This window comes from Aulonocara stuartgranti, assembly GCF_965226115.1.
Source record: "Aulonocara stuartgranti genome assembly, chromosome: 1".
Classification (NCBI taxonomy): Eukaryota; Metazoa; Chordata; class Actinopteri; order Cichliformes; family Cichlidae; genus Aulonocara; species Aulonocara stuartgranti.
The window spans coordinates 3,760,043-3,774,653 of record NC_138939.1 but is presented as its reverse complement, the minus strand read 5'-3'; the positions used below and the strand labels follow the sequence as shown (position 1 = coordinate 3,774,653).

Below are 14,611 nucleotides of genomic sequence, written 5' to 3'. Positions count from 1 at the left end.
ACCGTTGCAGGGGTGAATTGGATACACACACACACACACACACACACACACACACACACACACACACACACACACAGAATGATGTCACATTCTACGGAAATGAGTAATTCGGGTGTTTTTTCGCTCCGTTTTTCCAGTTTTTTGCTGATGACATCAGAGCTGTTGCTGCCAAAAGGAGGGGGCTGAATGTGTGCACGTGTGTCTGTGTGTTGCAATTTGTGCAAATGTTAAAGGCTTTACAGCTGGACCTTTGCCTTATTTTAGCTTTAGCCCAGGGAGTTTTTCTTTAAACTTGTGAAAGACCTCAGTCTTCATTGTCCCAGAGGATGACACAGAATGAGAAAGTGTGGGGAAAGTTTACAGAGGAGTCCCTAGTTTTTCAATGTGAATGTGCAGATTTCCTCTGGAAACTCATATTTGTCCTGCCATGGAAAAACTTGCCAGAATACATGCCCTAAAAGGGAACTTGGTTACTGCCTATGACAATGGTCAAGATGAGTGGTTGCAGCTGGATGTACGCTTCTGACAGGCTCTGTGTGATCACAAATGATTGTGTGTGATCAATTTAAACGTGCAGTCACATGTGTTAATCAACAACAGCAGTATGCTGCCTCTGCCAAGGCTGAAAATCCCCTCCACGCCACACATGAGCTGATTTCTTGGATCCAGATATTATTATTTTAAGAACATCAAGATGATGTCCCTGTTTTTTCTTATTTCAATGTGACATTTATTTATGAAGATATTACAAAAAATGACCACTTTTACTAATCCATGCATGACGTTTGAATAATCTGGATAACAAGCAAACCAATTACATCATTGCCATGTTGAAGGTAATCATAAATCATTATAGCATATGTCCATTTACTATGTGAGAAATCAGGGGCTGTAAATCAGACTGCTTGGTTGAAATAAATACAGCAGCCAATCATCAATCAATACCATGGTTCATCTCAACGATCCCCAGTAAGATCTCCATTAAGACTTCAGTTACAGTAATTAGAAATTCAGATGAGACTCGGTGTGATAAACACATGCTCACAATATTAATGGCCAAACTGTGGCTCTGATTGGTTCATCGTGAATCTAAGGTGATCCAGACATATTTGCTCCAACTGTTAGGCGAGTCAGCAGAAGGTAAATCCCCGCAGTATGAGGAAGAAGTGGTAGTTGTGGGTTTTAGCACTTCTGGTTAATCTCATCTGATCTGATACCAAATAAATACAGGCCCAGTACTGCCAATACCGATAATTTCAAGTTTTAAAAGCATCGATCTAAGATTAATTGTAATCAACTTGTAAATTCTGAACTGACTTTAATGATCACAATGAGTTAATACAATAAAACAAACTTTTCAGCTTTTTGTGTATTTTGAAACAGGGTTTTATTTTAAAGCTGGCAGGTAAATATGCCCGTCTTTAAAGCACTGGGTCACCTTCTGTTGTTAAATGTGCTGGTAGGCTTTTAAATAAATAAATAAAATTTAAAAAAGCCAAGAATGTGACACTCAACACTATCAGTCAACACTTTTATTTTTCACAGTGCATGTTTGAGGTATATTTCTTCCTCTTAAAAATTTTTTTTTTAACACAATTCGGCGATTTACATGCATAGAAACAAAGCATTGATCCTATCACGCTAGCATCGATATCAATACCTGCGTTGGGTTCGATACTTTCGATATTTGGATCGATCCACCCATCGATTTAATGGATTATCAGTGCAACAGTTTGGCTCTGTTAGTTTATAAATGACTTTTTAATGACCTATTTTGGTTAAAGGGTGTACATATGTCTTTAAATCATAGCACTCTTTTCAAAACTAGTAGAAGGATTTAATACAGTGCAAAAGTGGGGTTATGGAAGTGTGGTTAGTTGCTGTTAATTACCACGAAGAGCTAAACTACCAAGGATAAGGACGGATTATGGCTTAGTGCACATATAAATTAGAGTGCAGCTGAAACATTCCTGTCAGGGCTGGATATTACAACCACATTTCAGAAATAGTTGGGACGCTGAGCAGTTTCCAACAGCTTTTCACGGGCTGCAAAAGTTGTGCGGCGCTAAAAACAAATATGTGCTAGAACATCTCAAAGTTAATAAGGTCAACTAGTAACATGACTGTGCATACAAAAGAGCATCTCAGAGAGGCTGAATCTGTCAGAAACAAAGATCAGCAACTGAGCAACAGCTGTGAATGTTTGGGGATCGCGGTATTGGTGACGTTCACATGTGTGAAGGCCCTGTTTATGCTGAACAATAAATAGCATGAAGAGCAACATGGTTCAGAGAAGGGCTTTCTTATTTCAGCAAGAGGATGGAAAACTATATTCCACAGGTTTTCCAACAGCATGGTTTTGTAATAAAATAATCTGGGTGCTAAACTGGCCCTCCTGCAGTCCAGACCCGTCACCCATTGAAAACAGATGGAGCATTATAAAATGAAAAGTACGACAAAGGAGGTCCTGTTGAACAACTGAAATCCCAGCAAGAATGGGAAAACATCTGGCTTCTAAAACAGCAGTTGGCCTCTCAGCTCCCAAAAGCATGCAGTGGTTTTTTTTTAGAGAAGAGATGATGCAACACGCCGTTAAACGTGCTTCTGTCACAGCTTCTTTGGAAAAGTGTTGCATTAAATATACAAATGAGCGTGCATCATTCAAAAACACAACAACACTACACATGCTGTCTTTGTGCGACATGTGGTTACCAAACACATACTTCCATTGGGTAAAAAAGCTTCTTGTTACTTTCATTTCTTGTGATTTTTGACTGTTTGCTTGGAATTTAACTGAATTTAGGACTAAAGCGCAGACGGGATTTTTCTAAAGCTTCAAGCTTTTGGAAAAAGCCGATAACAACAGTCCCAGAAAGTAACAAAAATCCAACCAAGCAGACTGCCACGGAGCACAGGAAGCTGATGGAGGACTAGAGAAGATAAGGAGATGATCCAACTAAGGGAGATACAAGGCTGTCAAACACAGGTGACACAGCAAACAATCACAAAGAAGAGGAAAGGAAAGCAGGAAGTAAAACAAAAAAAGACACATGAGGAAAACTGATTCTCAGAGCAATACAAACAGTGAGAAAGGCTGAAGAACAACTGAGCGTGATGACGGAAACACGGAACACACAAGAAGAAAACACAACAAAGACAACGAGAAACTGACAGAAACCGCACAAACCAGAACCCTGCAGTGGTTTCATATGCCGCTCATGTTTATTCGTGACCACATCACTACACTCCCACACCTTCAGTGGTAAAAATCTGAATAAACGTCTGCATCTGTCATTTAAGTATTTAATAAATAAACAGTGACTGTGCAGCTTCTAATGAGAGCACTGATCTCAGCACTGATAGAAAACCTGAAACACTTTATAGCCACTGATCAGTTTAGTTTACTACCACAAAAACCCACTGATGTTCCATTCATGTGCTCATTTTATCCTCAACTGAAACACACTTGATTTATGAGCTCCGCATGCTGACTCGCTGATCACATCTCTGGTACTGATTAATGAAGATTGAGTTATCAGCACTGATAATAGATTACAGCAGTCAGGATTACAGTAATCTGGCAGCCAGAGCTGATGTCACTAGGATGGTTTTTATGAAGCACAACGCTAAACACAAAGTCTTCAGTGTACAGAGTTTAGCTTGAATCTCTGAGCTCGAATCTTGCGGACAGGATGTCCGGACGTCTGTCTCCGAGCTGCTCAGATCAGTCTCAGCTGTTTCCCCTCTTTTTAAAAAATTTTTTAGATTCCCAATGCTCCGTGACACTGCTCGCTTTCTGGCTTTTCGTCGTCTATAAATCTGCTGAGTGAAACAAACAGAGATGTATGAATCTACACGTCTCTGCAAAGATGCACGCACAAGTAAAAACAAAAGTAAAACTTGGTATAAAGATGGATGGGGAGGGGAACGAGGGGAAACTGGAGCTGATGTCGTGTTATCTCTGCATCTGCAGGTCAGTGAATGCTGCTCGTGTCAGGACAGACGCCACCTCTGACCTTTTTATTCCTGCCTCAGAGTGGGTTGGTTTAATTTCTGCCCCCCGTGCGTCTCAGCTCTACAGGCCGGACAGAAAAAAGTTGATTTATCAGCTTTACAAACTCCACAGGAGAGATTCAGAGTTTGCGCTTCACGTTGGTATTTTTTTAGCAGCCGACATCAAACTGAGGGTTTAACTGCCTGTTTCGCTGGGCGGAATGCTTTTTACTGTGCTCTATTGTGTGTTTATTGCACTTTTATGTGGTGTATTGTGTGTTTAGTTTTATAGTGTTTCAGCTTACAGGACTGACCCCAGTAAAAAGTTCACCAAATCGGAGCTTCATACTCAACACTACTTTCACCTCGCTGAGCGGATCCTGTGATTCCCGTGGAAGAAAATGACTTTAAGAAGAAGAGGAAGAAGCTAACACGTGAGCTTTCAGGCAGCCGTGACATCTGAGTCAGGATCGCTCCAGATGGAAACTTATTTATCCTTTTTCCATTAGTCCTGGAGACACTTGTGTGAGCTGCTAACACTCACGGCCAATGAAACCATGCTGACAGTTAAATAAACAGTTCACCTGGAAGACGAAAAACATTTGAAAACAGGAATCCTGCAGCTCGAGGCAGATTAGATTTAAGACCTCTTTAACACCCCTCAGAATTAAATTTAAGACCAGCTCTCCTGCAAGTAAGATTTAGGAATGAGAAAGTGACATCATCCCACAGATATGTTTGTTTTTCTACGATTTCGTCAAAGCTCTTAGCATCCACAATAAGCTGATGGGATCCCAGACTTTGGCTTAAATATTAAAAAACATGGTTTTATATCAAAAAACAAACTATAAATGTTGTTGCTTCTCCCATTGTGATCTGTGTCATTAATGCAAGGCACTTTCTGATAATTATAGCTATTACAAATCATTTAGAGATCTTAATTTCACTGATAAAAAAAATACTCATAGAATTCAACTGTTCCCACATCTTCAAATGTTGATTTAAGACATTTTGGAAAAAATGAAGGCGTCTTTTTTTAGATGAATGAATTCACTCAGCTTTATGACTATTTAAGAATCCACGGGAAACATGCCCAGCTGCTCAGTTCATAACTAAAGTGAAAAGGATTGAGCAGAAAGACTTCTTCACCCTTCTCCTGCTTCATTAGTTGTTTTTCCATCTAAAATTTTCTCCCTCAAGAAGTTTTTTTTTTCAGGGAGCTGAAAGTTTCCTTCAGAGTATTGTTTGTCTGCATTTCCACTCCACTGAAGACAAAAGATCTGGCAGAATGAGTCCAGTGACGTAGCGAGAGCTGCTTTTAAACACCAGGCTTTATAAGAACGTAGTTAGCAGGCTACATCTCAGCTGTCTCTCTTTGTTGTTGTGCAACTGCTTTGGTTACAAAAGCTAACAGTGTGGCACCTTTTAAAAATAATACAGCTTTAAAACAATAAAACATCTGATTTCTTTTTTCTCAGCCACAAATGTTTGCCTCGATCTCTCTTCCACTTTCCTTGGTTAGTAACACTATCCCCACCAATGACAAAATATTTCAGCAATTATTGTTTCACATCAAGCGCCGGTGTTAAAAATCGATCTTTCTACTCACTCTTTTGATCGATATTTATGTATATAAACAACACTCTGATGTGGAAAGTGTTACATGTGACATTTGTTGTGCTCACACTCTCCAACTTTAACTGATGAGCATCGAGATCCAACCCAAGAACCCACAACAAGTGGGTACGCCTTCCTCCACTGACCCTAAAATGAGTGGGGAAGTTACCATTATACAAAATGATACACATGAAAACCAGACAAGGGCCCCAGTGTCACACCTGCAGGTTTATTTCCACTAAAATTCATGCAAATGCCGTTGTGGATGTGGTTTGAGGTTCCAAGAGCTCCTGTGAAGAGGTGCAGTGGTATAAAAAACTCTTCTCCACACTAGAAGAGATTCACATTGACCAAAAACTATTGAAAGTCAATGTCACATGTCACAAACTGTTCTCAACTTCCAGGTGATTGAAGCCTCAGCCAATGAGAGTGCAGGACACAGCTGACTGACATCAGCTGCTGATTGACATAAAACCTGTCCGAGTCTGGAATGTCCATCAGCCATCACCTTTGTGTTGCTTTCAGTGTGAACGCAGCTGAAAGAAGCTCAGTTTAAAGTCCTGCCACACTTAAACCCAACATCATCTTCAGACACACTGACCACGAAGAGCCTCACACACACTCAGGGCACATACTCTGAACTATTTAAAGCACAGCTGTCAGCATGCATGTGCGTGAAGTGACAGTCAGCAGCTCTGAGAGGATGTGCCAGTTAAACCTCTCTGCCAGGAAGGTCACGAAAGGCCCGGCTGTATAAACCACACATAAAGTGTTATTTATAAAGGAAGAAGGTGCAGTGCAAGTTCAGCCTGATATGGTGAAATCGAAATGAAAATGAGGCGAGACAGAATTTCGCCTAAAAAGTTTATTAATAGCTTATATTTATGTGTTCTGTGCAGCTGTGTTTAATGGCCATGCGTAAGGATGGATGCTCTGGTGCTCTTTTTGTGCCTTGTTTACAGTCCTTTCCTTGGAATTTACAGAGACGGTGTCCTCAGTTACTTCTTCCTTCAGTAGTTATTTTGTTCCCTCGGTATTCCATACCTGATGCCGCCAAATAAAACACTTTCTTTTATCGCTTTTTCGACAAGTGTGACAGTTTCTAATTATTGTGTTTTTGATTGACATGTCTGATAACATGCGGTACAAACATCCATCCATGAATGGAGATGAGAGTGGAAATGAAGCACAGTGACTGAGATCATCACAGAAGCACTATGACAACAATGTGTGTTAATGGCTTTTAAAGAAAAGTGTTTCCAGCCTTTGGGGCTGAAAAATGAAGACAAAGTGACAAACACTGCAGTTCCTCTAATGACCACTTGGCTCCTAAAGCGAGTCGACCCATTGCCTTGGATTTAAAAAACAGACTTTACAACAGAAATAATCAGGATACAAAAAACATCTGTAGGCTATAAAGCCATTTTCCCTGTTTGTGATAACTGTTTGGGTTTTTTTTTTGACAAGATGACACATTTGAACCATGTTAATGCTTAAAGTTGACATTATTATAACCCCGGAAGCTTTGAGTGTCAGGTGGATGGAGAGAAAGCAGGCCAGTGCTTCACCTCAGCTACTCAGAGCCAGTGAAAAAACTTTGTGACTGTTTTTAAAGACTTTTGGAGCATTTAAAATCCAATAATAAGACAGCCAATCACAGAAGATTGTGCTCCACCTCAAGAGAGTGAACTTCTAATATTTTTATGCTCCGTAGACTTAATTACCTGTATCTGTGCGATGTAGTTGCACCCATACTGTCTTTACGTATGCAGCTTGCTAGCTTTAGCTGATAACTCCACTCCACCCTAATTGTGGTCACTTCTGTGTGCAAAACACCAACACGGCGATCGTAAACCAGTGGGTGATGTCAGTTTGTTTGCACATCTCTGCCTTTGTGGATACACAGTGTTAGTAATGATGACGCTATAGAGTTTGATTTCCTCATGCATGTCAGTTTATATTCAAGTTAAACACTTTTTCCCTGTGAAAACAGGAAACGGATGAAGGTGGACAGAAATCCAGAAACTGCTTTGAGCTTGTTTGTCATCTGAAGCAGTGACTGTAATGAAAGGACGGCAGGAAGAGACAGAATGAAGCTGTTATTAAACGTCTGTGCAAATTAAATGTTTTAAGTCCAAACATCTCAGATGTCTAAACCAAACATTTCACAGAGACGTGTCATAAACAGAAAATTAAGTTATCAGCTTACACTAAACTTCAGGTGCTCATTGACCTGAAATATCAAAAACAGGCTTAAATTCACCTTTAATTTCAGCTGTTACTATAGAAACAATGTAAAAAGAGGTGCATGATGTCATCGGATCCTGACATCAGCAGAGGGCTCACTCTTAAATATCAGACCTGCAGAACTGAACCAGGAATCAAACTAGCAACCTGTAAGCACTTCCTGTCAGAGTAAAACACACACACATAAAACTCCTCTGTGGTGAGGTCATAACCCCTTGACGTCACCACCTTATCCTTTCTTCATTTCCAACCTCATCATCATCACCATCACCATCCTTTCCGCGCACGTGTCATCTTACCTGTGCCTGCTGGCAGCGCGGGCTCCGTGCGCGTGTCCATTGGTGTACAGGTTGTAGGACTGTCGCAGCGGGAACGCGCCTTTGGCGTGTCCGCAGGTCCAAAGCACGAGCAGCAACAGTAGCGGGAGCGCGGCCATCCCTCCGATCAACACGCGATCAATACAGAGTATCGATACCTTATCGGAGTCTAATCAGCTTCCTCAGCTGGAAGGGAAGACTCCCATCTCCATGGAAACGCCACAAAAAAAGTTTCCTCAGAAGTCCGTCAGTCCCACCGACCCATGGTCCGGATCCGATCAGACCTGAAGCCGAGTCCAGTCCCCCCTGACCCGCTGCGGGTCCCGCTGCTCCCAGCCTTTAATCCGCCTTTAATGCCACTTTAATCCGGCTCGGCGCGGTCCCGGCTGGCCCATCAGAACTTTACTTGAGAAACAAAGAGAAGAAAACGTTGCGACAGACTGAACCGAGACCAGCTGCTCCTCCTCTTCATCACACCGCCCCACCGAACTGTCTCCGCCCCTGCCGGAGGAGAAACCAGACCCGCACCCACACCTGAACCAGGACTGGGATCAGTGATGAAAACGTGAAACCGCACGGAGCCTCAGAGAGGCTTTAAAGGACCAGACTGCGCTTTTTAAACTTCTCTGCCCCGTTTTTCCTTTCTTTGTATGTGTGTGTGTGTGTGTGTGTGTGTGTGTGTGTGTGTTTTAAGCACTCTCTCTCTCACACACGTATAAAGTTAATGTAAATCAGCTGAATCTGATTCTTTCTTTCCGGATTTTGTTGTCAGTTTAATGAGTTATTATTCCGAACACTTGTTTGCTATTTTGATTTGTTATTTTGATCTGCAGTGGATCCTTTGAAGCTCTTAAAGAACATCTAAGAGTTTAATCTCAGCTGACAGTCAAGTCACTGCAGTTTGTCTCAGCTGGTTTCGGATTAGTGAGACTTCCTGAAGGCGTCACAGTCACTACAGAATGTAAAAAGTCTGTTTTTACTTGGTAAATGTAAAGTGCAGTTAGCTGGTAATGAGGCGACTTGTGTATGTGGGGCCACTTTTTGAGATGTGGTTCACTGGCTGATGCTTTATTCTGACAGGTTTTTGGTCACATTTCAGTGGATAAAGTCAGCGATTCCTAAGTTTCTGCAGGGGAGCCTGCAGAGTAATCACAGCTGTTCTTCACATCTGTAAAGTTCAACAATCCAAAGTGTCCAAATACTTCTTATTTTAGGATTAAGTTCATGTGTTCTCATTCAGGTTTATTTATTTTAGGAGCAAATTAGTGTTCCGAGTAAATGTTTGATTTTCTGGATTGAATACCGAGCCTTACGATGGTCCTCGTGCACACCTGCATATGTGTCTGCGATTCATTCATTTATGTGATGAGGCAGAGGAACAGAAACGTGTTTTAAAATGTTAAAAAGTTGCATCCTGTAACGTGACACCGAAGACGTTAATGAGCGTTTGATGACACTCGGAGCAGAAAACATCCTGCAGACTTCCTGAGGTTAAAGGATGTTTTACATCTGCTCTCCTCAAAATAGACAAACATGCCACTAACTTTCACTACGCGATAACCCTTTATATCAGTGTTGTTTGGACCATTGTTGTACTGTTTTTCCACACATCCTGCCCTTCAGTAGACCCCAGTGTGGTCATCTAACGTCTTATAATTTTGTCATTTATCATAAGGTTTGTTTGGTTTTTTAAATTTTAGTTGAGTTGAGTTTCCTTTGTTTGCAGAATGGCTTTACTCCTTACACTTGTTGTTTACACGTGTTTCGTTTCTGTAGGAGTTTTTCTCTTTTTCTTCTTATTTTTATTATATGGGGGTATTTTTCAGGGAAAGGCGTTTCAGAAGTGGTATTACAACACAGTCACAGCAGTTTGCGCAGGCAGCTGACTCACAGTCATGTCGACATTCAGAGTAAACATGTGTACCACAGCTGTCTCATGCTGGTTCTGTTGACAAATGAACATGGACTAAACCAAAAACCGTTTCCTTTTTTTAAAACATTTTTCTTTTATTACAGTTTAGTTGGTTTGCAAGCACACTATATGAATTTACATTACAATGCACCAGCTACACATGGGCCCGTCCTTCAGTTGTCCGTGTTCGTAACCAAGTATAATCCAGACTTGAGCGTTGCGTCTGTGAAACCAAGCCATCGCTTGTTTATGTGTCGCGTGCCAGCTGTGACATCACTTCGTCAACATTTGTCCTGGTCCTTGAGATGGACCAACCTCGCTGCTGCGCTGGTACATGTGTAGAAGATGTCAAAACAGGAAGCAAAGCTATCTCACAGCTTTTTTTCCAGAAAGTCTTTAGAAACTTTTGCAGCATCTCTGTATAATCTGACAAACTCCGAGCTTCCTGTAGAGATCTTTATATAAATAACAGCAAAACAAAGATGATCATACAGCATGAAGGTGACAAGGGTCAGCATATATACCAGGTGTCACACTGCACTCTCCTTGCTAATGGTTTATGATTAACAAGTTATTAGATGAACACACCTTCTCTGAGCATCCTTTCTGGCTCCAACAATGAACATAATTTACAAAATAAACTTCCTGTTTCATTCCAGACGACCTGAAACTGGTGATTGAGCTCATGAGCTCATGAGAACAAAGTTTGCACGGGTAAAGCAGCAGAGACAACAAAGAAAAGTCTCTACAAAAGCAACTTTATTTCAAACAGGAGCTTGACGTCTGTGACCTGCCAGATCCCCAGTGAGCTGATTTTACATGAAGTGAGCTGAAAATCATTTTCCTCAGTTCATCTAAAATAAATCTCCCCAAATAGAGTGACTGTACGCTGACATCGAGTTTGGTAAAGACACACAGGCTGAGAACAAGACTGCGTTTATTCAAGTATAACCACCATTAGTTTCATTTTTTTTCATAGCCACAGAGTTTTGAATTTCTTAAACAATCACTAAAAGCTTGAATCTTACAGCATGTTAAGTCAACACTGATGCATGGCCTTGTCAACATTTTGGTTTTGCTGGGTATTTAAGAGTTGGGCAGAACAATGTAAAAACAAAGTAAGATACTGAGCTCTGCCGAGATCCTTTTCTGTTTCTTTTTTCCTCATTCAGCCTGCTCAGATCTACTCTTCATCAGCGATGAGTGCATCTGAGAAACTGAGGGCACCCACATTCTCAAAGTAACGACTGCTCCCTCACACAGCAGCCACACCCAAAATTATAACCTGCTTAACTGTCTGTATTATTCTAAATGAGGCCCTCATTGGCTAAGTAAGCATCACGCTGTACTAAAAATGACATAAAACTATTGTTTGAATCGATTAACTCATTAGGGAAATGTTTACTGCAGGCACAGGGCGGTGGGAGCTGTAGGTTGTTTTTCTCATAGACATACATATACAGCCCAAGGTCGTGTTTTTGCAATGAGAGAAGTTGCCCCCTGCTGGCCATTAAAAAGAATGCACGTTTGAGGCACTTTGCAGTTTTTATCTTTAGTCCACAGTCTGAGGTCATGCAGTAAATATCAAAGACACAAAGACATAACATCACCACACTGACATCTTTAGAGACTCACGTGAAGTGTCAAAAACAACGATCATCAAACAGAAACGATGACAACAGATGCAGCAGAACTGTTCTTTTTGCAGGAGCCTACAGTACCCATGATGCACCAGCGATAGTCGGCTGTTAGACTGGGGTGTGTGCTGGTAGTAGCTAATGTAGCCCGAAGCAGAGTTTGTAAGCTCACTGCTTTCTAACCTCACACTGAGTTTTCAGATCAGACAGCAAATTCACACGTCTCCATCTGACTGTAAAACCAGCGGCAGCACTGACCAACGCTGGCTCAAGACAGGAATACTGACGGTAAGCATACGGAAAAATATCTGTTTAGCTGAACGCCGACGAGCCACCACCTGCCCAAACTGTGATACAGACTGTTTTCCCTAATAGGAACAACAGAGAGAGAGAGCTAAAACAGGACTCTACAATGGAAAACACTTTATCAGATCTCATAAATCATGTGGTGACCCCCCTCTTCCTCAGGCTCTACCCTCTCTGGGTGGAGAGGTGGACCACCCAGACTCCATCACTCACACTAACCACTGTTTTCAGTTTTATGAGTCTCTTTTTAAATGGAGTTTTGTATTAAACACGGAGACACATTCCTGGGCGAAAGCCTCAGGTGAGACACAGAAACAGAAAACCGCATTACCAGCCAGACAAGAGCCAATCTGAAAGCTTTTCCTTTTGAATAATCGAGTAGCTCATGAAAGTTAATAATGTCCCTGGTTTGTTCTTTATTTCCTTTAAATGTTCACTATGTGAAGGAAACCAAATAAAAGTTAATTTACCTCTTTAGCTGTTTAACTGATCTGAGCATGTACAATCAGACTGTAAGTGGTTTTAACAGGAAAGTCCCAGCTGACCTTTAAAATGCTCAACCATTAAGACCTCCATCTCTCCTGAACATTTGGAGTTGTCTCTGGACAAAAGCACTAAGATTCTTCCTCATCTTCTTCTTATTATTATTAAGAAGACACTACAACCATACAGGAAACCCAGATGGTGACTAATCAGAGAAGTGCTTGCTAACTTTCCTCAACTTTTAGTCTTGAAATATAAAATATAAGTGAAAGTTGTGCAATGTTACCTGGATGTTGTAGGGCTTTCCAGCAAGGCAAAGTTTATGTTCAGGAATCATTTTATATTATAGAGTAAGAATGCCAAGAAAAAAAGTACACCCAGAAACTCCTGATCTTATGCTTGGATGACCAGCTCTGTTCATACTGAGCTAGCTGTGAGACACCTGAGCAGACAGAGCCACCATGATGTCACCAACTCTGTATTTTGTAGCCTCTGTGCTAGCACTTTGTAGCCTCTATGCTAGCACTCTGGTCAACAACTTTTGTTTCTTGGAGACAGAAGTGACCATATGTGGACAAGAAGGCGGTGTCCCGGTTTATTGGCTAAGTCTCGTTAGCTTTATTAAAGTTCTCATTTAATACAAATGATGCAGTTTAACATAGTGCCAATCAGTGTTGGTCAAGTTACTTGAAAAAAGTAATCAGTAACTAATTACTGATTACTTCCCCAAAAAGTAATCCCATTACTTTACTGATTACTTATTTTCAAAAGTAATTAGTTACTTAGTTACTTTTTAAAAACATGATTTACAACCTGAATAGGTGATAAAGCGACAGATCTTTCAGCCCAATTCTACTTTCTACCTAATCCATCATATAAAATGTAATCAAATGATAAAAGTCTCTTTTTAAAATTTGTTTTATTAGTTTTAATCTTTTAACTTTATGCATCAAGCAAAAATTTAATTATATGCAACATTCGGACTGGAAGAAATTTGTTTAACATTTAAACCTATTTTCTGCACATTCCAGCACATAAAATGAAATATTTTTTTGTGTTTACACTCAGTCTTTCAAATAGATGCAAGTAAAACACAGCAGAAAATAAAGTCAAAGACTCAGCGGTCCTGTTGCTCTATTTTCACCTGTTTGCCCTGGTGCAGGTGTGCCGCAGCGGTCAGTGGAAGAATCCACGAGTTTCTCTGTGAGTTTCCCATTACGTGGTAGCGCACTCGGTGCTTGCTCGGAAGTTTAGGGGTTTTTTCGTTGTAAAGAGAAGTTTTCTTCCCACACAGTGAGCAGCGGACACTAATGTTTTTGTCACTTTTTACGGAATCAAACTCAAAGTAAGGTCAGTACTTCCACGTTTTAAACGCTGCACGCTCATACTCTCTCCTGCACTCGATATATTATCCATTGTTGATCTGCACACAGCTGTTGTCACGAACGTCGCACTCGCTTCTGTCACTGTCATGAGACATTCACAAAAGAATCACGGTTTTAGTAACGCAGTAACGCAACCTGCTTTCGGGAAAGTAACGGTAATCTGATTACCTTTTTGCAATAGTAATCCCTTACTTTACTCGTTACCTGAAAAAAGTAATCGGATTACGCGTTACTGCCCATCTCTGGTGCCAATACAGAGGGTGAAACTGATGTGGTGCTCAGAGAGAGTTTATGGTGCCATCCATTCAATCATCCATCTTCCTCTGATCATCGGGGCTTTGGTACGATTGGAGCCTATGCCAGCTGTCCTTAGCTGAGAAGCTGGGTCCACACTGGTTTCCATTGCAAACTGGTTCCATAAACTATACAGGTACAACACACAGGTTCCAGATAATTAGTGGGAAGTAAGTCTAACTGTCAATGAAATGAGGTTTATTGTTGTTTGCGTTTAAGTTTTTCATTGAAATGTTCTGATCAGCAGTTCCGGCTTCAGCTCCATTGTAGGTGCAAACAACATCAACATCTGCAGAAGGTTTGGCATAAGTTAAATGTACTTTAACAAACGTAAAAAATAAAACATGTAAATGTGACTTTTTTTACCTGTTCAACTTATGTCTGTCCACTAATTAAGGTGGGCTAATTATTCTTATTGTT

General features: G+C 40.9%; 1 protein-coding gene across 2 annotated transcripts in view; it reads right to left on the bottom strand.

The window, feature by feature from the left end:
• Positions 1 to 8,673, bottom strand: part of LOC309720563 (EMILIN-1-A-like) — a 30,830-nt gene extending 22,157 nt beyond the window's left edge. Inside the window, exon 1 of one of the 2 annotated variants that reach the window (XM_082557594.1) lies at positions 8,157 to 8,673. In XM_082557594.1, coding sequence (XP_082413720.1) covers positions 8,157 to 8,293 — 137 coding nt within the window. In that variant the 5' untranslated portion in view covers positions 8,294 to 8,673. The remainder of the gene's footprint in view (positions 1 to 8,156) is intronic. The other variant, XM_082557595.1, reaches the window with a different exon arrangement.
• Positions 8,674 to 14,611: the final 5,938 nt, after the last annotated feature.